At 45.5% G+C, this 21655-nt stretch overlaps 3 protein-coding genes across 16 annotated transcripts in view; 1 reads left to right on the top strand and 2 right to left on the bottom strand.

Moving 5' to 3' along the window:
- Nucleotides 1-2340, bottom strand: part of ERC1 (ELKS/RAB6-interacting/CAST family member 1) — a 293295-nt gene extending 290955 nt beyond the window's left edge. For 7 of the 8 annotated variants that reach the window (XM_085229899.1, XM_085229922.1, XM_085229916.1 and 4 more), the window contains exon 1: nt 2044-2171. The gene's annotated coding sequence lies outside the window, so the exon portion shown is untranslated. Of the gene's footprint in view, nt 1-2043; nt 2172-2212 lie in introns of those variants that run through there. The other variant, XM_085229906.1, reaches the window with a different exon arrangement.
- RAD52 (RAD52 DNA repair protein) lies at nt 1623-19352 on the top strand. 3 transcript variants are annotated; one of them, XM_085229967.1, is made up of 12 exons: nt 1623-1716; nt 5979-6067; nt 8324-8425; nt 8945-9038; nt 10245-10312; nt 10570-10688; nt 10775-10850; nt 13131-13327; nt 13507-13643; nt 14236-14316; nt 14852-15097; nt 15646-19352. In XM_085229967.1, the coding sequence occupies exons 2-12, from the start codon at nt 5981-5983 to the stop codon at nt 15705-15707; spliced, it is 1269 nt and encodes a 422-aa protein (XP_085086093.1). In that variant the 5' UTR covers nt 1623-1716; nt 5979-5980; the 3' UTR covers nt 15708-19352. The 3 variants fall into 3 exon arrangements, with proteins under 3 accessions (XP_085086093.1, XP_085086101.1, XP_085086088.1); XM_085229975.1 differs by lacking the exon at nt 1623-1716 and adding an exon at nt 2330-2462 and having other exon boundaries at nt 15649-19352; XM_085229962.1 differs by lacking the exon at nt 1623-1716 and adding an exon at nt 2331-2462.
- A 553-nt stretch (nt 19353-19905) lies between these two features.
- WNK1 (WNK lysine deficient protein kinase 1) overlaps nt 19906-21655 on the bottom strand; it is a 97795-nt gene continuing 96045 nt past the window's right edge. For all 5 annotated transcript variants that reach the window (XM_085229885.1, XM_085229854.1, XM_085229865.1 and 2 more), the window contains 2 exons: nt 21336-21523; nt 19906-21041 (listed from right to left, as the gene is read on the bottom strand). In XM_085229885.1, coding sequence (XP_085086011.1) covers nt 20727-21041; nt 21336-21523 — 503 coding nt within the window. In that variant the 3' untranslated portion in view covers nt 19906-20726. The remainder of the gene's footprint in view (nt 21042-21335; nt 21524-21655) is intronic.

Genomic DNA, 21655 nt, shown 5'->3' with positions numbered 1-21655 from the left:
TGGGGAGGGGTGAGGGGAGAAAAAGTAACACTGGGAGAGTCTCCCGCGGCACAAAATTAGGAATAATAGCAAGGAACTCTTCCACTCGTTACAATAGCATGGTGAAATATTTCTATTCAGCAACACAGATAACTTCTACCAGGAACTGAGAATGCAGCAAACTCAGCAAAAGGAAGAAAAGGTTTCTTTCACAATCCAGATTAGCAATTCAATAACAAGGTACAGGCCATGTAAATATCAAACTTGTTTTTCTTTTTTTGCTGGTGAAGATCTTAACTGAATGTTAGAGGTGTGAAGTTACTCTACAAACAGAATTTCACAAAACAATGGGATCAAAAACCTCAGACTTACAAAAAACACGATGCTTTTCTATCACCCAGATAACACAAACCCAAACAAGAGAAACTGCTAACAGCCGTAGAGTGATTTCATTACAGCTACATTGGTTTGCTGGACAGTGTGGAAAAAGTTCAAGTTATATCAAATATTATGACAAACTCATGTTTTAGCCAGCAGATCCCAACCTGTTCTTAGCTGCAGCTGCCCTTACAGCTTGATTAACTCAGACAATTCTATTTTTCTGGGTGATACAGTGAAATCAGAAACCTGCCTATTCAGGGAACTGCTGTTCTGTGCTGAAGTACTGAAGTTCAGTTTCCAGAACTGGAATATAGTCAGGACAGCTATCTCACTTACTTAATAATTAGCAGTTTAATCCCAAAACCTCATTATTGATAAAATTTGATTATTGCTTTACTAACTCTGCTCTCAACAGCAGGGAAAAGGTGGCGATTCTCTTCTAATCTTGTTTGATATGGCTGTAAGGGTGCTGACTCATATGTGACCCTGAATTGGGGCACACATCTCAACTTTATCCATCTCGAACACAAAATACCAAAACCTTCACAGTGATCTGTCAGGCTGTGGGCTGCAGAACTCAGGAGAAGATGTATGTTCAACTACCTCCTGCTGTAGACACAGTACCCTCTGGGAGAAAAGAAGGGCAGGCAGATGTTGGAGGTTGCTGTTCAGACATCCTAGCTGGGTTGGCCATCTTATCAGAAACAGAACCCTGCAGCTAAACTGGACAACTTTTTCTGTTTACAACCTGTTGGATTTGAGGCAACATATTATTCAGCAACAATCACTCCACCTACCTTTATATGCCCCCCCACACCCCGAATGAGCTTCAATAAGATGTAAAACACGCTGTTCTCCCCACTCATTCTATTTCTAGGAATCTGCTTTTATTCTCTCAGCTTCTATGCTTCTGCTTCTCCCTTAGCTCCACAGACGTTTCTTTCTTCTTTCTGGTCTCCTAAACCTCCCCATTTCCATCAGGGTTTCACCTAGAACATTTCACACCCCATCAGCACGAACCACAACACGGGCTTCCAACTCGCACTTAACGCTCCAAGCAAAAGGCATTGTGAGCCTTCATAGCTGAGGTTTAGGGTTCACGTCAGGAACGAGACAGATGTGGAAAGACAGCAGCTCCCGACACACGCTTCAGGATGGCTGCAGATGCAGAAACAAAGCATGATGTCAACTGACACTCGCGCTGTAGTAGGTTCCGTGGGATGAACGCGGCATGCCCAGAGGTGGGGCGGAAATCACAGCACGGCTCGCTCCGGGCAGAAAGGCGGCAGGCACCATTACCTCGCCGATGGCACCGAGACAATGAAGGCGAACGCTTGGCGAGGGCACACTGACCAAGTAGGGGGGGGACGAACGCGATCGCAGGGGAGACAAGCATAGCCCCACGGCCGCCCCAGCACCAACCTCCTCCCTGAGCACCACCGCACGACCGCCGCCGCACGACGGGACTCGCCCCGCTCCCCTCCGGCCGGGCCGGGCAGCGGGGGCAGCCGGGCCCGGGGTTGCCGCCGCCCAGCACAGCACAGCCCAACCCAGCACAGCCCCGGGCGGTGACAGCGCGCTCGAGGCCCGCGGAGCGGCGAGGCCCCGCACCCCTCAGCCTCCTCCCCAGCTCTCGTCCCGGCCCCGAGGCCCCGCAGCCTCCCGGGAGGAATCCGGACCCACCTGAGCGGCGCCCGCCGGCCACCAGGCCCCGCCGCAGCCCCTGCCCAGCCCGGCGGCCGCCCGCAGCTACCGGCTCCCGCAGGCCCCGCCCCGCGCCTGGCTCCCCCCAGCGGCCGGCGAGCGGCGCTGCCCCCTCCCGCGGCCCCCCGCGCCCGGCGGGGCCCCTCACCTGCCCGTCAGCGCCGCGGCGAGCTCGGTCGCCTCCGCCTCTCCCTCCCGCCCCGCCGTCCCCTCGCGGCCGCGCGGCGCCCCGCCTCCCCCAGCCGGCCTCCCCTGCCCTCTCCTCCGTGTCCGCCCGCGGGAAGTTTGTCCCCTCTCTCTCGCCGTAGCTGCGCCCGCCCCCGTCGCCCCTTCTGCATGCGCGGGAGCTGCGAACGGCGGCGGCGGCGGCGGGAGGCGCGCGGCCCGGCCTGACCCAGGTACGGTGTCCTCAACCACTTCCGGCGGAGCCGCGCGCGGGGCGGCCGTTGGCGGGAGCGGGAAACGGGCTGTCCCCTCAGCGACCCCGGCCGGGTATTTGCACGAGTGGAAAACCCTGGGAATGACATTATCGCTTTTCACCATTGCAGACCATTAGGCTATCAGGGTGTTCGCTCCATCTCCGTGCCGGATAAAGCAACTTTGGCATAGCAAATTATTCGGCTTACTGAACAGTTTAACATCCCCAGACGAGAGAATGCTCCACAGAAGCATATATATGCATTTCGAGTTCACTCTTTTTTTTTTTTTTTTGGTGTTAGGCCGATACGAACCTTAAGTTTCCTAGGTAGCATCATTTGTTGTGCTTGGTCCATCAGCCGTGCTTGGCTGTTTGCTCTTGATGCACTTTGAGGAGCTGCATTTAGTGAAAGATTTGTGCTTAGCAGAACGTGGCTTCGCTGGGACGGAAGTGTACTGTGTGGAGAAGCATGAAGTTGAATAGTGCAGTCCGAAAGTGCAACATGAGTGGGCAGTGCAGGCCTGGCACAGACTGCCCAGAGAAACCTTCTGAGAACGCTACTGGTTACAGTGACAATAATTCCGTGTAAATGATAAATAATAAAGAATGATCACGGTCGCAAATGTAGTAAATGGTGATTCCTAGTTGTCCGATGGTAAACTGCTTTTACTATCCTCTATACAGAACTAAAATATTTTAACTTGAACTTTTAGCATTTGAAGATAGTTTGAGAGTAAGGCATTTTTAGTGCTAATTTATGTGTCCAGTACTGTCCTAGCACTGTCCTTTGGCTCTTCTCTAGCCAGTAGCTGATGATTATTATCTATCCCAGGGTGAATGTTTGAGATGAGTTAAGAGAGTGAGTGAGGAACCAGCATTCTGCTGAGGAGAGGAAACCTTACCTTCCCAAGCTCCTGGTTCTGTGTTAAGGGAGATTTAGAATTCCATTTGCAGAATTAACTTCAGGATTCCTGCTCTATTGATCTTGAAATTGAAGTTCGTAGAATCATAGAATGGCCTGGGTTGAAAAGGACCACAATGATCATCTAGTTACAACCTCCTGCTGTGCGCAGGGTCACCAACCAGCAGACCAGGCTGCCCAGAGCCACATCCAGCCTGGCCTTGAATGCCTCCAAGGATGGAGCATCCACAACCTCCTTGGGCAACCTGTTCCAGTGTGTCACCACCCTCTGAGTGAAAAACTTCCTCCTAATATCTAACCTAAACCTTCCCTGTCTCAGTTTAAAACCATTCCCCCTTGTCCTATCACTATCCACCTTCATAAACAGACGTACCCCCTTCCTGTTTATATGCTCCCTTCAAGTACTGGAAGGCCACAATGAGATCTCCTCGGGGCCTTCTCTTCTCCAAGCCCAGTTCCCTCAACCTTTCTTCATAGGAGAGGTGCTCCAGCCCCATCACTTTGAAATGTTCTGAGAGCTGCTTGGAGACATAGAGCCTCACTATGCTGCATTTCAACGAACTGATGAAAGAAATCACATTGCTCTGTTAGAACGTTTGGTTTAAATAAGATCCATGGCTGAAGCAAACTGTTGGTGCGAGCAAGGCCTGGAACTAAGTTAGCATCATCCGTCTCATTCACACAAGCTGTAGAATAAATAATAACTTAAATACAGGCTATGGACATATTTTATCTGCCCCTTACTAGAATTTTCTAGTGAAGAGATTCTATTGAAATCTTTCCATTAGATTAAAACCATATGATGTGATGTGTGTTTTTAGCAGAATTCTGCACTGCTTCATTCTTGATCAGATCGACACCCATACTTTAGTCAGTTTCATTCAAGGTGTATCTCTATAGAATGTAGGCTGACAACGGTGCACACCTTGTAAAAACTTTAAAGACTTAATAGAGGTTTCAGTTAAAGCAGTTTTCCTTCAGAACGCCACCCACCTGCTGTGTGTGTAGATTCTTGGCCTACTGCTCGCAGGGCAAACGCACACATGTCTTGCATTGCCTTTTCCCTCCAAGGGCTTTATACTGATTAAGATCTGATTTAGTCTGCGTAGAGTGAAAATATACATATAGTATTCTTCAAACTTTGTTTCCCTCCACCACTCACCACAGATACTATTTTTTTATTTCCCTCAGGAAACACTTTGCTCAAAAAGGGCAGTAACTTTCTTAAACTGTGTGCGCATCTCCTAGTAATATTAGCTTCTACATGTTCTCTTCTGAAACCAAATGTATTTACCATAAATTGCAGTTAACTTTTGATTGAAACACTTTCAAATGTACAAGATCTCTGCAATTATACAGCTTCTGGACAGAAGGTAATTAATGATTGCCAACGAAAAGAGAATTGTAGCTATACCTGACATACTTATCAGTGTTTGTACTTGCCAAGGGTACAGCTGGTATCCCTTTTCTCAGATATGTTTAGCGAGTCTTTAGTAATACTTCCTTGTTTAGAGACTAGAAAAACAGCTTCTTTCAAAAAATCTGAACATGAAATACAGGAGAAAGAAGTAATACTAGCCAGGCTCCTGCTGACTATCACATATCACTGCCTGGAGGATTTTAAACCTTTTGTATCTGTTTTAATATCCCCAGCTGTCTCATTGACATACATTGCGCGTTGACTTCCCTTGTGTTGCGTACAGAAGACTTACAGACTGATGGGCTAAATCCAGTTGCACTCAGTATTTGTGCAAATACAGTAAAAGATTGCCTCTGTGGACTTCTGTAGAAGTGTTGCTGAGTCTCCCTTGTGCTCCTGTCATATGGGCACTTAACAGGACAACCACTTCTTTAGCAGCACAGCATAGTGGTAGCACGGTTACCATCGGGTACTTGTTGGGTACTGGCTTGGAAAAGGGTGCCATCTACTGAATTATTGGCACAACTTCTTCACATTGTTGGAGGTTCTGTATGTTTTCCAGCTCTGCATGGTTTGTGTGATGCCATCATAACCCAGGGGAGTCGATGATTACAGTCAGTAATCTAAAATGAAGATGGACAAGCCAGGTTATAGACAAGTACAATTTTAGAAATTTCCTTCTGCTTTTTATCAAAGTATTAATAGGTTTGGAAAGTGATGTAGGAAGACAGTGCTGGGGAATCTGAAAAACCGAGGTGTTTTTTTTTTCTTACCTAAAACAGTACAATGCATTCATGTTCATCTAAAAGAAATAAAAATACATCGTTTTTACCCGCTTAATATTTAGAATAACGATTCACAACGCATTTGTGTTGTGCCTCTGCCTGTAGGATGAAGCTAGTCATTTCTGTCTATTTCTGTCTACTACACAGTAGGTTTTTAAGAAGAATTTTAACTGCTATGAAACAGCATCAGAAAACAAATTTCCTGCAGCAGTTTCACAGAAGTATGCACAAAAGTATGATTGGTATTACTGTATTGTCCAATATATTGCAGTGCATTGCTATACTTAGCGTGCAGTGGACTTTTTTGATGTGTTTTCTTATGGATAGTTGACTCTTATTTTCAATAATTGTATTTTCTTTTGTCTTTAGGGATGCCTGCGAGGCAAGGGAAGGACAGCGAAAGCCATGTCAGCAGCAGCAGCACCAGCACCAGCAGTTCAGTTGCTTGCTTCGGACAGGTCAGTTCCCTTTGCCTGAGAAATAGAAATTCCACTCTTGCACTACTGGAAATCTACTCTGCATATTTGCTCATTTTAAAGTTGGATACAGTTAGGCTACAGTCATTTCCACTACACTAATTATTCTGCACCTAAACTTACATTATGTTTTCCTCTATGATAGCCATGGCATGTGTATGCTCCCCTTTTCATTACATCTTTTGTTACAGATTTGCACTGTACAGACTTGATTCTAGTATCAGAAAAAGAAAGCCATTCCTTTAAGCCTAAATACAACCAGAGGTAAACGTGAGAGATTTAGCAGTGCTGGAACATGATGATACAGTTGGTGAAATCCTATTCTGTCCACACATAACAGCATATAACAATACAAGCTTTTTAGTGCTTGAATCCTTTAACACGTAAATCCCTAAGAATGCTGTTAAGCCTTTCTAACCTTTGCAGATTGTAAATTGTATTTCTACTAAGTTATGCAGCATGAATTACAATGCTGGGCTTCCTAATGATACCAGTGATGCTGGAGTTATCCCAAGGACCTTTCCTACAGTAGGGGAATATTCTGAACACGTCTCAATAATTTTCTAATTTGATTGATCACCCACGCTGTTGTCCTGATGGGACGTGGTGATAGAACAACATTAATCTTTGGTTTTGTTTGAGTTTCTAAACACTTTTCTCGTGAAATATTATATTTTAGTTTTGAGAGATAAGATATAAATGTGTATGTGTATTCCTGGCAACTGTGACTAGGATTTACAATTGCATTAAGGTTTCGCTAGGATAATAAGAGACCTACTTCATTTAACTTCTTTTAATGTAAGTGATGGTTATGAGAAATGGAAAACATCTGCTAGAGTTTAGTGATTAGTAGAATCATGATGGTTGGAAAAGACCTCTATGATCATCTAGACCAACCGTTGACCAATCACCACGGACTCCCACTAAACCATGTCCCGAGGTACTACATCTACCCTTTCCTTAAACACCTCCAGGGATGGTTACTCTGCCACTTCCCTGGGCAGCTATTGCCAATGCATCACCACTTTTCTGAGAAGAAATTCTTTTCTTCCTAATACCCAGTCTGAACCTCTCCTGTTCCCTCTCATCCTATCGCTTGTTACCTGGGAGAAGAGGCTGATGCTCACCTTGCCATGACCTCCCCTGAGCCTCCTTTTCTTGAGACTGAACAATCCCAGTTTCTTCAGCCTCTCCCCATAAGACTTGTGCTCCAGACCCTTCACCAGCTTTTCATCCTTGTCTGGACACACTCCAGGGCCTCAATGTTCCCGTAGGAAGGGGCCCAAAACTCAACACAGCACTCGAGGTGCGGCCTCACCAGTGCTAAGTACAGAAGGGTGATCACTTACTTTCCTGCACCTGCTGGCTGCACTATTTCTGATGTAAGCCAGGGTGCTCCTGACCTTTTTGGCCACCTAAGCACACTGCTGGCTCACGTTCAGCTGAGAATCAACCAACACCCCCAGATCCTTTTCCTCTATGCAGCTTTCCAGCCATTCTGCCCCAAGCCTGTAGCACTGCATGGGGTTGTTGTGACCAAAGTGCATACTGTTGGCCTCAGCCCACTGATCCAACCTGCCCAGATCCCTCTGCAGGGCTTTCCTACCCTCAGACACTTCTCCCTAACTTGGTGTTATCTGCATACTTACTGAGGATACACTCTGTTCTCTCATCCAAATCATCAATAAAGATATTAAACAGGATGAACCAGTCATCAGCTGGATTTAACTCCATTCACCACCACTCTCTGACTCTGACCATTCAGTCAGTTTTTTACCCAGCAAAATTGTACCTGTCCAAGGCATGGACTGCCACCTTCTCCAGGAGAAATGCAACGGGAGACCTTGTCCAAGGCTTTGCTGAAGTCTAGCTTGACTATGTCAGCAGCCTTTCTCTCATCCACCAAGTAGGTCACTCGTTCATAGAAGGAGATGAGGTTGGTCAGACAGGACCTGCCTCTCACGAACTCATGCTGGCAGGGCCTGATAGCCTGGTTGTCCTGCACATGCCATGTTATTGCAATCAAGATGATCTCAAGAGTATGGAAAAAAACAATATAGTGCACAAATGTGTACACGTGCCCAAGGTCTCTCTTTGTTACTTACATCCTGATTCTAAAAATGGACCATGTATCCCTTGAAAGGACATGGAAAATGGGGTTATGAAGTAGTATTAGGAGAAGAGGGATAGCTAATATGGAGAGAATGAGAACCTTTGTCTTACTTTGTTTCCATCAAGTATCAATTTACAGCAAATGAATATCAAGCCATCCAGCATGCTCTTCGTCAGAAACTGGGTCCAGAATATATCAGCAGTCGGCAAGCTGGAGGTGGACAAAAGGTATGAATAAACATGCATAGATGTTCAACTTGCATTTTTTTTCCAGGAGAATTATTATTAAAATAATAGTAATAATAATCCTTAGTTTTGAAAATTTCCCACTGAAGAGTAATCAGCAAATGTGAAAGGAAAATTAGCCTAGCATGTATTCTGGCTTTATCTTACCCACAGAATCCTTACATTTTTATGGAAAAGCCACTTAACTTTTCAGTGCTTCATCCTCCTTGTGGAATATTGAGATGTTTTTCTTTTTTTTCTAGAACTGAAGTATGTGAATCATTATGTGACACTAGCTGCAATTTTACTTCTTTAGTGCCTGCTAGCTCTGCTCCCCTTAATTCTGGCATTGTTCAGTTCTCTCCATCACAGTTGCCAGAAGATGGTGAACCTAAATCTGCATCATCATTCAATTATCTTGAATTTAGGCAGGTTTCCTCAGAGTAAGATGATCTACGTAATCTTTCCTTAAAATAAAGAGTGTATGCGTGTATATACGTACACATATGTTTCTGTTTTCAGGTCTGTTACATTGAGGGTCACAAGGTAATCAGCCTGGCCAATGAGATGTTTGGCTTCAATGGCTGGGCTCATTCAGTCACTCAACAGAATGTTGGTAAGTATCAGATTGGCATAAAAAAGCCTGTCCGCATTTTTCACTACGATGACTTGAAGGAAAAAACTCTCAAATAACCCTGTAAAAAGTCCTGCTTTAGCAGTTCAGAGACAGAGGATTATTATACTGCTTTTTTTTAAATCCTGGGTTGAAAAAGGATTACAAAACTATTGAACAAGTGGACCAGATGAGGATGGAACTTTTGGACACCATTGTACAGTTTCTTGAACTACAAAGCATTTCGTGTCAGCTATGTGTCAGACTGAGGGAGCTGGGCTTGTTCAGCCTGGAGAAAAGAAGGCTGTGGGGTGACCTCATGGCAGCCTTTCAGTACCTGAAGGGAGCCTACAAACAGGAGGGGAATCAACTCTTTGAAAGGGTAGATAACAGCAGGACAAGGGGAAATGGTTTGAAGTTGAAAGAGAGTGGTGAGGTGCTGGAACAGGCTGCCCAGAGAGGTTGTGGATGCCCCATCCCTGGAAGTGTTCAAGGCCAGACTGGATGGGGCCCTGGGCAGCCTGGTCTAATATTAAATGGGGAGGTTGGTGGCCCTGCATGTGGCAGGGGGGTTGGAGATTCACGATCCTTGAGGTCCTTTCCAACCCTGGCCATTCTGTGATTCTGTCAGACTTGTAAGACTGCCAATGGTTGTTTAGAGGTTCTGAACTGAGAGTCATGGATAAAGCCTTGTGCAACATTTCCCAGATTCTAATAGATAACAGGAAATAAATTGCTTTTATAGACAGTTAAGTTTCTTTTCCATTGTTGTTTCTATAAACGGATACTTTAAATCTTTACTTCCAGCTGAAAAAGAACTCTCACTCTTTGAACATCTAAGATATGTATTTGAATGAGGAGTGATGCTTGCAACTCTAGTTTCTTTCATATATAAGAAAAAAACAGATGTAAACATATACTTAATATGTCTTTATACACATGATACCAGAGCACAAGTGTTTGGCAGACCTACACACTGATAACCAGAAAATGTAGCATACCCAGAGCATATGTACAAGTTATCATTCTTGGATGGCAGGTAATACTTTATAAGTCATGCTCCATGTTGTAGAAAATACAGTGACAGTGTCTTGGGCCCATTCAGCAACTACACTACATGTTTATGAATATCCAAAGGAAGCGAATTGAGATCGACATGTGGATCAGAAGTCTTTTGTCTTATTTAGGATGCTACTTTTTTTCCCTCAGACTTTGTTGATCTCAACAACGGCAGGTTCTATGTGGGGGTCTGTGCATTCGTGAGAGTCCAGCTTAAGGTAAGTGGGTTTTTTGTTTGCTCTGTCTGTAGTTGAGCCATTACTTAAAGCTGGGAATGAAAGTACATAGGTCAGGTTGTAGTTTTCAGGAGTACTGGATTACACCAGAGAACATAGTGGAGTCCAAAACATTGACCTTGCTACAAAACATCCAGCTAAGGGTGAGTAAGCAGGTTTAGGAAAGCGCAGAGTCTACCAATGGATGCTTTGTGTGCAGAATTTCTCTTATACTTAATGCTTTTAAAATCTTACTGCAGGATGGCTCATACCATGAAGATGTGGGCTATGGAGTCAGTGAAGGCTTGAAGTCCAAGGCCTTGTCCTTAGAAAAGGCAAGAAAGGAGGCAGTAACAGATGGACTGAAGAGGGCACTCAAGTAAGTGAAGATCAGTACTTGCACATTCTCAGAAGTGAACTGGGAGCTGTTATTTTCAGTCACAATGAGCTCTCCTTGTTTCTCAGGTGCTTTGGGAATGCTCTTGGGAACTGCATCCTAGACAAAGACTACCTACAAGCAGTTAATAAGCTTCCACGTCAGGTACAGTATGTGGTGTTTCAGAGCAGGGACTGCTAGATGTTGATTGTTCCTGATCCTTCATGTTAAAAGGAATGTAAATAATGATACAAATACATCTCAGCCCAGAATATTTCCTGCTGTCAGACCTGTAGCGTTTGCTTGCTAGTTTGATTGCACGAGCTGCCCATTACTGAGTTCTTCCCCAGCACTTTACTACAACTATTCTAAAATTAACTATTTTCAGTAGGCAAGCTTACTGTGGTGAGAAAGCTGAAGAAACAGTACTCTACTCAAGAGGCCGTGTGACATTTAGTGTCTTCACAGAATCACAGAATGGCCAGGGTTGGAAGGGACCTCAAGGATGATGAATCTCCAACCCCCTGCCACATGCAGGGCCACCAACCTCCCCATTTAATACTAGACCAGGCTGCCCAGGGCCCCATCCAACCTGGCTTTGAGCACCTCCAGGGACGGGGCATCCACAACTCAAAGCCAAGTCTTTTTATCCAGTGCCAGCAATGTGTGCAGTTACACCTGTGCTCTTAAGAGGTTAAATGCTACACCAGGAAGATTAACTGTTTAAACTAGCTTTTTCTAAGTGCTATTTTCTATACGTTCTGTGAAATCGGGACCAGTTCTTTTAGTCCTGAAGGCTCCCAGGCTGGAAGCCAAAGCTGGATATACTGGGCAGCAGGAGGAAGATTCTCTACATTTTAGAAGCTCTGGCAGAAAACAAGGTGCTTTTTTGTGAGAAAGACTTCTTCCAATAAAGCTTAATATGCATAGCCCAGCATGTCCTGGAAACAATACTAGATGGATCACATCCCAAAGCTGTCTGCTGTAGTTAGAACTTAAGAACAAGCAAAATCCATACAGTAACAATATCAGTGTGTGCATTGATAGATGCTTTGTCCTTTTACTATCAGCATTCAAACTTTACAAAGCCCCAGTCGCATCACCAGCTATCCTATTCTCAGCCTGGTCTTCCTAACAAGGTTTACATTGTGCCTCTATTTCAGCCCTCAGAGGTCTGTCCATTGTTCTATTTATAATAGATAGTAAGTAGGTATTTTATAACAATGTTTTTTGTACTGAGATCTAAAGAAAAGTTCAAAAGGTGATACCAGCTTTCAGTTAAGCCACTTGGATCCTTCCCAAAAGAGCACTCCAATATGCTAGATGCATCTGTATTACAAAGGAGGAATCTAAGATTTTAGATTGAACCCAAAAAAGTTATGGCTGTTGCCAGCACTCCCAGAAAAGCAAGAGAGGTGATGGTATTTTGTTCTTTTGCTACACGAGGAGCAACCAAGAGGACCTGGAAACATCCTCTGCTTGGCTTCCAAACGTGTTGGTACCTGAAATTTGCAACTGTATAATGAGAGCAGGTTCTTGAATACATGAAGAGTTAGTTTGTACAGCTGATGTGTACTTGAACACTTCCCCTGTCATCACTATGGTTCTTTCCATTACTGAACAGAAATAGGGAATGTTACTCCTTGCCTTGCTTCTCAGGCTCCTTTAGGCTTAGCCTTAGGTTCCACCATGCAAGGGAGAGCTGCAGTTACTTTTCCCTCTGAAGTCCTACGTTCTAACAGTAAACCTGCAGAGTTAATGAGCACTGTGAAGAAATGTCTCTTTCGGAGGTCTCTGGTCCAGAAAGAAACGAGAAATTGTGCTGCACATCCCACCGGTAACAAGAGTGCTGTAAGCTGTTCTTTCAGAGCTATCACAAAGTACTTTGATGTAACACAGCAGTCTTCGTAGCACTAAAGGTGCCCCGGCTGTTGGTCGGCATTAATCTTGTTAGCTCCTCATGTGTGCCAGCTGGTGGCAGTAGGCTGCTAGGCAGTAACCTACCTTGCACACTGAGGAAAGAAAAAGCCTGTTACATCTGCTGATCCACGTTGTTCCACAGGAACGTTGCCTTTGTCATACCAGGATTTACTCAACTCTGCTAGTCAGCTAACGAGGTTGGAGGAACTGTTCCAAAGGGACACCTCACCAAGTGAAGATGACAGAGATCTCTGCTTTACCAAGGTCATCTACTGCCTCACAGCCAGAGATTTGTAAAATCACAGAGCACAGTATGGGGAGACACAGGATATCTTCCCTAAAGGACTCAGCTACTGAACTGGCACAAAGCAATGAACTAGATAAACTAAAATGCACTTTAGTTTCTAAACTTACTTCTCTACCTAGAGCAGACAAACGAGATTTTCTAACAGTACCGCGTAGAAAAGACCTGTGCATATTTTGTGAAGGAAATTTCTGAAGGTGTTTTCTTTTTTCCTTTACTAGATGCCCCCCGAGTTAGATCTGGTGAAAACTAAAAGACAGGACTATGAGCCCGAAATAGAAAAAGCAAGGTATGATGGCTGCTTGGAAAGGCAGAACCCAGGATGGAGACAACAGTATGAAATGGCACCAACTTGTAAGCCCAGTCACACAGAGGCTTCTGGAGTGGCAGAAGATCAGAAGCAGCCAAGCGGTTCCGGGTATGTTAGAAGTTGCTGTCCTCTTTGAAGCACGTGGACAGTCCAAATTGGAAGATGCCACACAATACTAATTTAGAGGATATTTCTTGCAGTTATTATATTATAGTATGAGTGTTTCTTCATAAAATATAGTTGCTGAACTCCTGTTTTAACTTTGTCTTTACCCGGGGGTGGGGCAGAAATACAGATTCCCCAGCTGCTGAGTGTGATGCCACGTACCAGCGGAAACTGCGACAAAAGCAGCTACAGCAACAGTTCTGGAAACAGATGGAGAAGAGACATCAAGTCACAGAAGTTACTCCCAGCAGCAAACAGGGTAAGATGGGGCATTAGAAGCTGACAGTGTGAATGATAGCCGCTGGCAGGCAAGTGTTACTCTCAGTACGGGAGCCTGATCTTTTGTTTTATACTGTGCTATCGCACTCCTTTGAGACCAAAGAAAGGAACTTCCTACTTCTGTCCCTACGTTCTTAAAGTGGCTCTAAAACCACATCATTAAATCTGCAACTTTCCAGCCACACTAAAGCTTCGTACAGCACAGCCACTGCCGTCTGTATCATTACCTTTCTGCGTCAGAGCTGAGGCTGCAGCGCTTCACTGAGGTGGCTGCAGGCAAGCAGACGTTGCATTAGCTGCTGGTAGGTTACTTGTCACTCATGGGGAAGTCTGGACAGATGTGTGGTAAGCAGGAACTTAGGGGTGGGGTGAAAGAGTTTATAGTATTGCAATTGCTGGTCATCAGCAGCATCCATACTATTCTATATACCGCTTCCAAAATCCAAGCAGCTGTGGGAAAAGATGGTACCTGGGTGCAATCACTTCAGACTCATAGTCTGTCTGTTAAAGAGAAACGGAAGAGTTCTTCTGTATTTCAGACTTTAATCTCTTCTTGTGTTACCTCTGTCCAGCAACAGCCAATCCTCCCGTAAAACACAGCAGTCCAGCAGCAGTACAACAGGAACTGGCAATCGAAGAAGAGTTCTTTGCAGGTCAGCCAAGAATAATGAACAGCAGCATGTTAAATTCTTGGTATTTAGATTAGTTCTTCAACGTGTAAGAGTAAAAGATGTGAAGAGGTTGGAGCAAAAGAAGAGGAATCTGACCTTAGCTGTACTAACCTTGCTTGAATGGCAGGAAAACAATGTTAAAATGTGCAAGAGATCAGATGTCCATCAGTATGAGACGTTTTACATCATACCTTACAGTAGAGCACTGTTAGACATATTTGGCAATCTCTTCTCTTCTGGTGACATTTCACAAAAATAGAAAATGGAAGGGGGGGAAGTGCCTTTTCTTAACACAGCTACAGCTGTTTGGGTCACACAGCACAGCACATGGACCTTGCTGAAGTTCAGAGCACAGGGCATAGTGCTGTTTTCTGCTTGTGCACTGACATAAAAGATACCTTACAGTTTAACTTCCGTAGTGGCCACCGCTATAGGAAAACAGCGGGCTGGTCCTGGAGTTACTCTTGTTCCTGTAGCACCATTGTCTTTGGTTCCATCATCTTTTCATCCATTCTAGATGATCTTGAACTCTGGGACATTTCCTTGGAGACCACTGACCTTAACAAGTTGACGTGTCACAAAGCAGCAGGCCCACCGGCAGCACACCAGCCCCCCGAGACGCCCCGCGGATGTCACCAGATGACAACTCGTAACAGGACGCCTCAGAGAATGCATTCTTACAAACCTTCTGTGAGGTTTGCACAGTTGCAGCCATCTGCTGCTCTCACGGGCAACAGCCACGGTGCCAACCAACACACACCAGGTATGTGCTGTGATAAATGACTGAGTTCTTTCTGTCTCAACAACGGCTCTTAGCTTTGAAGGCTTTGCTGTCATTACTAATCTGGAATGGGAGAAACATCCCTCTTTTGGTGGAGCGCTGTGATAGCAGGCTAGGACTACTCTTTTCATCCAGCTGTCATCTCAGGGAAGAGCTAAAGAATAAATCAACGAGTACTGTTAGGAGCAAATCACAAAATGGCCCAGGTTGGAAGGGACCTCAAGGATCATGAAGCTCCAACCCCTTGCCACAGGCAGGGCCACCAACCTCCCTATTTAATACTAGACCAGGCTGCCCAGGGCCCCATCCAACCTGGCCTTGAACACCTCCAGGGATGGACGTAGCATCCACAACCTCTCTGGCAGCCTGTTCCAGCATCTCACCTCTCTCATAGTAAAGCACTTCCCCCTGACATCCAACCTCAATCTTCCCTCCTTCAACTTAAAACCATTTCCCCTTGTCCTGCTCTTATCTACCCTTTCAAAGAAAAGCTTTAAGAAACTTCCCTTTCTCACTCTCTCCCTGTTCAGCAGAGCACAGCCCTCACAGGAGAAGCCAAAGCTGGAAGAAGCGGAGGCTAGAACCTACGTAGGACACCTGGTGGCATCATTACCTACATGCTGGATTACATCATAAGACTGCAGTTGGCTGCTCAAAGTATGTGAGGAAGCTTCATCTATTAATAGATTGTCCTGAAGCAACACAGAATAGCCAGAGAGACACAGCCAGCAAGAACTTCATGTGCTTTGGGTTTATTGCATAGCCCAGATTTTTTTTTCTATAAACACATAATCATTTGTGCTCCTGCGCAACTCGTGGCTGTTTTACAAATAAGTTGCCTGAAAATTGTAGCATAAGTAAACCTTCAGATGAGATGCCATAGCTTCTTTCCTGCTCAGCATTGCATTTTGGCATACAGAAAAGTTTTTTCCAATAAAATGAGGACAGGGTGCGCTATGGTCCCAGGAAACCACACGGACTGCTTCCCATTCCCTCGGGCCGTTTGCAGATGTGGCAGCCTCTGCATTTCACATGCAGCCCAGCTGCCTGCCCAGAGGCTGCACAAGCAGGGTCAGAGCATTGCCCTGACAACTCTGCCTCAGCTCACCCCTCAAGCACACAGCATTCCCAGGACGTGCCCTGTGCCCATGCAACACAGGGGCAGGAACACGTGGGGGCTGCTGCTCAGGAGTACATACAGCATCTAAGTGCTTGTTTGGACCTTTTGTGAAATGAATGAGAGCTGCAATTTTATACTTTTAAATAAGCTTTTACTCCTTTTTAACACAAGAATAAACACTAAATTTGGACAGACAAACCACGCTTGTTATTTGTGCCTTCTTCCTATTCAGATACAGCTGTTTGACGAGCTCAGAGAAGTTTGTGAGCAGGTACAAGCAGAAAGCCAGAGACTACCACTGCATGCACAGGTTTGCATTTGCTTTAGTATGGACAAAGAGAAAGATTCAAGTGGATTTTAAACATGAGAGCAAAGCAACAGCTGTTCCTCTTAGTAATAAGGTCAAAGCAAGACCTTTCAAGTAGCATTTAGGAAGTCCTCTGTGCCAGCTTGAAAGGCCCCGCTCTAGTGAGAGAATGGTTTTGTTGGGCAGCTGCTGGGTCTCTTCCTCTTCTGGTGAAGGGGCTCAGCTGCAGCCCCCGCTGCCTCAGGCAGGAACTGGGCACCACCAGCCGAGCAGTGGCAGTGTCCTCCATGCCCAAAGCAGCCTGAGCTGCCAAAGACTAGAGGAGGAAGCTGGTTCTGTGTTACCTAGTGGCAGCACTGGAAGGATGGTGCAGCATGGCTGGGGCTGGAACCAGGAAAACTGACACCAATTTTGACTAATCCAACCCTGAAACTGATGTCAGACTTGAAACAGGACCTTATTTCTGTGCTCTGCCATTACCGGTCTATCCAGATGAGTTTTGTAAAGCAATCTAAAATGTTACACAGGAGGTATGAAGCATTTATTCCTGTCCCTTCGGCTTCACCTTCGCCACTTAACAGTCCTTTTTTCTTAAGCAGCCTCTATTACCCACTCACTTCTTGAACAGGACAAACAAGGATCAGTGTTGGTACCAAAAGACAGGACAAATGAAATTAACTGTCACAGATCATACCTAGAAAACAGTTTCAGATTTCAGCAATATTGGTTTCTCTCCAACTCAGTGCTGGGTGAGCTCAGAGCAGCTCAGGAAAGAAATACATACCACACATCTGAGTCATGCGCCCAGTGCTGAAATAAGATACCTGAAAAGAAGGGAATGTGCAGACACACCATTGCTGTGTTCAGCAAAGCCTCTCCCAGATCTTACAACAGAAAACCTGAAAGTCTCCAACAATTCCATCAGCTTTCTTGACAGCAGAACAGTGCAAAGAAAGAGATGCCTCCTCCAGAGGGGGTCAGTACCTCAGATTGGTCCTTTTAAAAAAAAAAAAAAGCAGTAGCATTCATACATGGAGCTTTTCCTTTAAGGACTTGAACAGCATGACTCATAACAGAAGCTGTTCTTAAAATGGAAAGAAATGCAGCAGTAATTAGTGTTTAGAAATACCAGATAATTCCTGTGAGCCTACAGCTGCTTGAGAACAAGTCTGTATAGTTCCACTCTTACACTGTATTGGTAGAGTTGCAAGTTTGGGGATGGAATTCAGACCGAATCTAGACTAATGGCAGCACCCAGCATCACAGCTCAGCCCCACTCCCTTCTGACCCAGAGAGGCGAAGTGACCCAGCAGGAGAGGGGGAGCAGCCCCCCTCCAGCTTTTCTACCCGTAACTGTTATCAATTGCATAGCAGTTAAATCACTGCAGGAGCAGGGAGGAGAGGCCAACGAGAAAACCCAGCCCTCGGCAAGGCACGTTTGGTTTCTTTCAGTGACTTCATGCAATATTCTGCAGAGGTGACAAATTGCAGCACAAAGCACAACCATAGAAGGAGAGCAGCTGGAGTAACGCTGCCAAATACACAACTAACTGTGGCCAGGGAAACCCAAAGTTTCAACTTTTTTATTTTTTTTATTTTATTTTTTTTTTTTTACAGTGTACATTGTTAAATAATGTAAAGAAAACGCTTGTAATTCAGAAACAGATTTTATGTGGAAAAAGATACTCAAAGTGTAATATTAAACAAAATAATTTAACAGTTCAGTAGCATTAGTTTATTCCTCTAGACTTCAGTTATTCATCCACAGGAAGGGGGGAGGGGGGAATCAATGGTAAATAAAACCAGTTCTTGCATAACATTAAGTGAAAACAACCTCAAACTTATTAGATCAAAATTAAATAACCACGTGCTGCGTTCAGCTTCATCAGTTCCCCTGTCGTGAGTATTCCCCTCGTGCGTCATCACTGCCTCGGGCCGACAACCGCTCCTTTTCCTCGGGCACACCTCTCCCCTCCCACCGGGTGTATTTGGGAAACCAATGCAGAGCTTTCCTGTCCAACCTCAGCAGCAGGGCCCCCCGCTTCTGCCCCTTCCCACCACTCTCACGCCATGAGCCTCTCTCCTCTCCCCTTCAGCAGCTCCACTCTGCACTGAGGTCACAAAGAACGAGCCTCCAAACCTAAGGATCTCAGAGCCCAGGCTCTTTGCTGCTGGCTTTTGCCCTCCGGCATCTCTCTCCACCCGCTATGTGCCCTTGCTGCCAAAACTGCTGGAAAAAAAAAAAGAAAAAAAAAAAAAGAAAAAAAAAAAGTAACAGGAAAGAAATGGATCTCGCACATCTCTTTGCCAAAAAAAAAAAAAAAAAAAATTACAGTGAGAACACTCACAGACAGAAAAACTCCCTGTTAAGGCTCCACAGGGGAACAGCACTCTCAGGAAAAACGATTTGGGCAAGGAACAATTTCCTGGGTGCACCAACCTCCAGACACCAGCGAGCTGCCCCAGTGCTGGGAAGCAGCAGTGATCCTTCACAGCTCTTTGCAGCACTGTGTAAATACTGGCTGGTATTATTTTAACTTTGTAGAGGAAACCAGTATTCTTAAATATGAAAAGGGAGAATGAACACAGCAAAGGTACAGTACAGCTAACTAAGAGGTGACGGCTACAGTCCTGGTACCAGCTGGAAATCTGTTAGAGTTGGAGCATAAATCCTCCAACTAAGACTGAGGAAATTTCTTGATGCCGGCTGTTTCAAGTGCATCCATTGCCGGCAATGGACATTGTGCCAGGACGACTATTCCTGGCTTCAATGGATTAAAAAAAAAAAAAAAAAAACAACCCAAAAAACACAACGAAACAAAGAAAGAAAAGCAATCCCAGCAGACAAGCCCATGCCAACGAGGAACGGCACCTCTCCCTCAAGTCACATCCTGACCAAACACCTTCACCACTTCACAGGTGGAGTCACACTGCATCTTAAGTTGGACCCTTCCCACAGACACACCTTCTCCCCATCCTCTCCATTCCTGATCCAGACCTCCTGCCTCTACACAACGGCGCTTCGTCTCATTCTGGCTTCACGCACAACCCTCCGTCCCACCCCACCTGGCCCTCATCACACCAGCAACATCAGATCACCCCCTCGGCCAAGTTTCCCAACACACGGAGCCTGGTTCCGACCCGCTGCACCTCCTCGACACGGTATTGCGGTTTCGCTATCGCTACGCCAGCGGAAAGGCCCCCATCCACAGGTACAACCAACGCGGCCTTCTCTGAACTTGCCCTCTGTCCACCTGGGGTCTGCTGGGAAGACAACGCTAACTGCAGAAGCAATAGAAGTCCAAGGCACTAAAATATCCAGCAAGCATACTGGGAGAACAGACAAGTATTCAAGTACATTAATTTATACAATTTTACATTCACATTTATTTATCTAATACAATGAAAATACAAAGGAAAAAGTTAAAGTGTCTCCAATAAGTATAAGGATATAGCTAGCTTTTTTTCCCATTTTTTACTTTTTAACTTTTTTAACCCTCTATATTCCACTCATTTTTAAACTACTGTTGTCCAACAACATTTATATATCACAGTGTTTCCACATCAAAACTGATGGTAAGTACATGTCCGCAGGGAACTTTTAAAATTTTTAAACAATTTAAATTGCTCTAATGCTGCAGTCAAAGCTGTTAATATCTTACTTAAAGCAGTAATGACCTATCAAGCACGGGCTGCACTGCAAGTCCATTCGGGTGCCCCATCGTTCTGGAGCCAAATACGATTGAGTGGGGAGAGGGAGAGGAGGGGGATTTGGACAGCTGGTCTCGGATCTTCAGGGAGAGAAGTGTGCTAAAGCCTCATGCTAGGATTCAACTCTCCCATCTTGACATACGCGGATTCGGCCTCAAACCAGAGAAATGTTACAGCAAGACTGCGTTAACTGCCCCCGTCACTGATCTTCACGGCTCTCGCTTCACACGAGAGCGGGACCCCTCAAGTCAAAAGAACTGTCCCATCGTAAGGATGCCGATCATCCTCCTCCCCCTTGAAAGCATGTGGGGAAGCCCCCTTTACAGAAAGTTAACAGCAATGGGTGGAAAAGAGAAATTCATTCCCAGTCTGGCAAGCAACCAGTTCATTGCAGCACTAGGAGTTGACAAAGGGCCCCGTCTCCCTCCCCACGTCCTGTCCCGAGGTCTAGCCAGCACGGTCTCCGAGCGGGGCTAAGTGGTCCGCAGGTTGGAGCCTGGAGGGTTGCTGATGGATTTCTGCAAACCACTGATGTTGAAGCTTTGCAAAGACGCGGCACCTACGGGCTGGAACTGGCCAAGTGGTTGCTGTGCCGGACCGCTTGTCCCGCTCCAGGGAGCGGCAAAAGATGCTGCTGGATAACCGTACTGCTGCGGAGGGCACATGGCCTTCGTGAAGGGACCTAAAGAGGTAGCTGATGCTGCAGAGATGGGCGTAGCACCCAGGGAAGATGTCATAGAGATACAGAGCTGACCTGGTGCCGAGAATTTTCTTGCCATTCCAGGGCCCTGAAAGAAAATCCAACCTCCAAGTTAAACAGTCATTCTTACAAACCACTGGCTATCCCCTCTGGCTCACAGGCCGTTCCATATGGCTGTCTGGAAGAACACACCACGGCCTCACTCTTCAGCTATCCCTCTTCTCTTCCAGAGCATGCAATACTGCGCACACAAGGTTTACCCAACATTTCTGTAGCGCGGTTGTTCACATACGTGGTGACTGTACTCCACCTGGTTGACACTCTGAGATAGCAATGAGACCCGACAGTTTCTTACCGTAAACCTTCATGGGTTAAATCTTACCTCATAGTTGCTATGCCCTTTGCCAACTTTCTTGCCAGACAGGTTCATGGCATCTCGGGCCCAGTTATCTACCAGCTTGTGCAGGTCGTCTGTGAAAGTCCCTTTTCGGCTGGAGGCAATAGCAGTAGGCTGAGACTGGGGTGCTTGGCTGTTCACTGTAGCCCCGACTGCGTTAGTGCTACTGGTCCCTAAAAACACAAGAAACGGGAGTCAAAATTTGGGGTCAAGATCAGCTTCCTCCAGTGAATTTAATAATCGTGGCAATGGTACAACGATAGAGAGCTAATTAAAATGCCATGCAGTTTAAGTCTAGGTTTCAA

This window comes from Meleagris gallopavo, chromosome 1, assembly GCF_905368555.1.
Source record: "Meleagris gallopavo chromosome 1, MGAL_WU_HG_1.1, whole genome shotgun sequence".
NCBI classification, from domain to species: Eukaryota; Metazoa; Chordata; class Aves; order Galliformes; family Phasianidae; genus Meleagris; species Meleagris gallopavo.
This window is presented reverse-complemented; position numbering and strand designations above follow the sequence as displayed.

What these genes read in the sequence shown, in the direction of transcription:
- RAD52 (XM_085229967.1), top strand. Translation starts at nt 5,981, where the DNA reads ATGCCTGCGAGGCAAGGGAAGGACAGCGAAAGCCATGTCAGCAGCAGC. An exon ending in GGACTGAAGAGGGCACTCAA is followed by an intron (nt 10,689 to 10,774) that starts GTAAGTGAAGAT and finishes CTTGTTTCTCAG; the next exon opens with GTGCTTTGGGAATGCTCTTG. An exon ending in TGCCAACCAACACACACCAG is followed by an intron (nt 15,098 to 15,645) that starts GTATGTGCTGTG and finishes CTCCCTGTTCAG; the next exon opens with CAGAGCACAGCCCTCACAGG.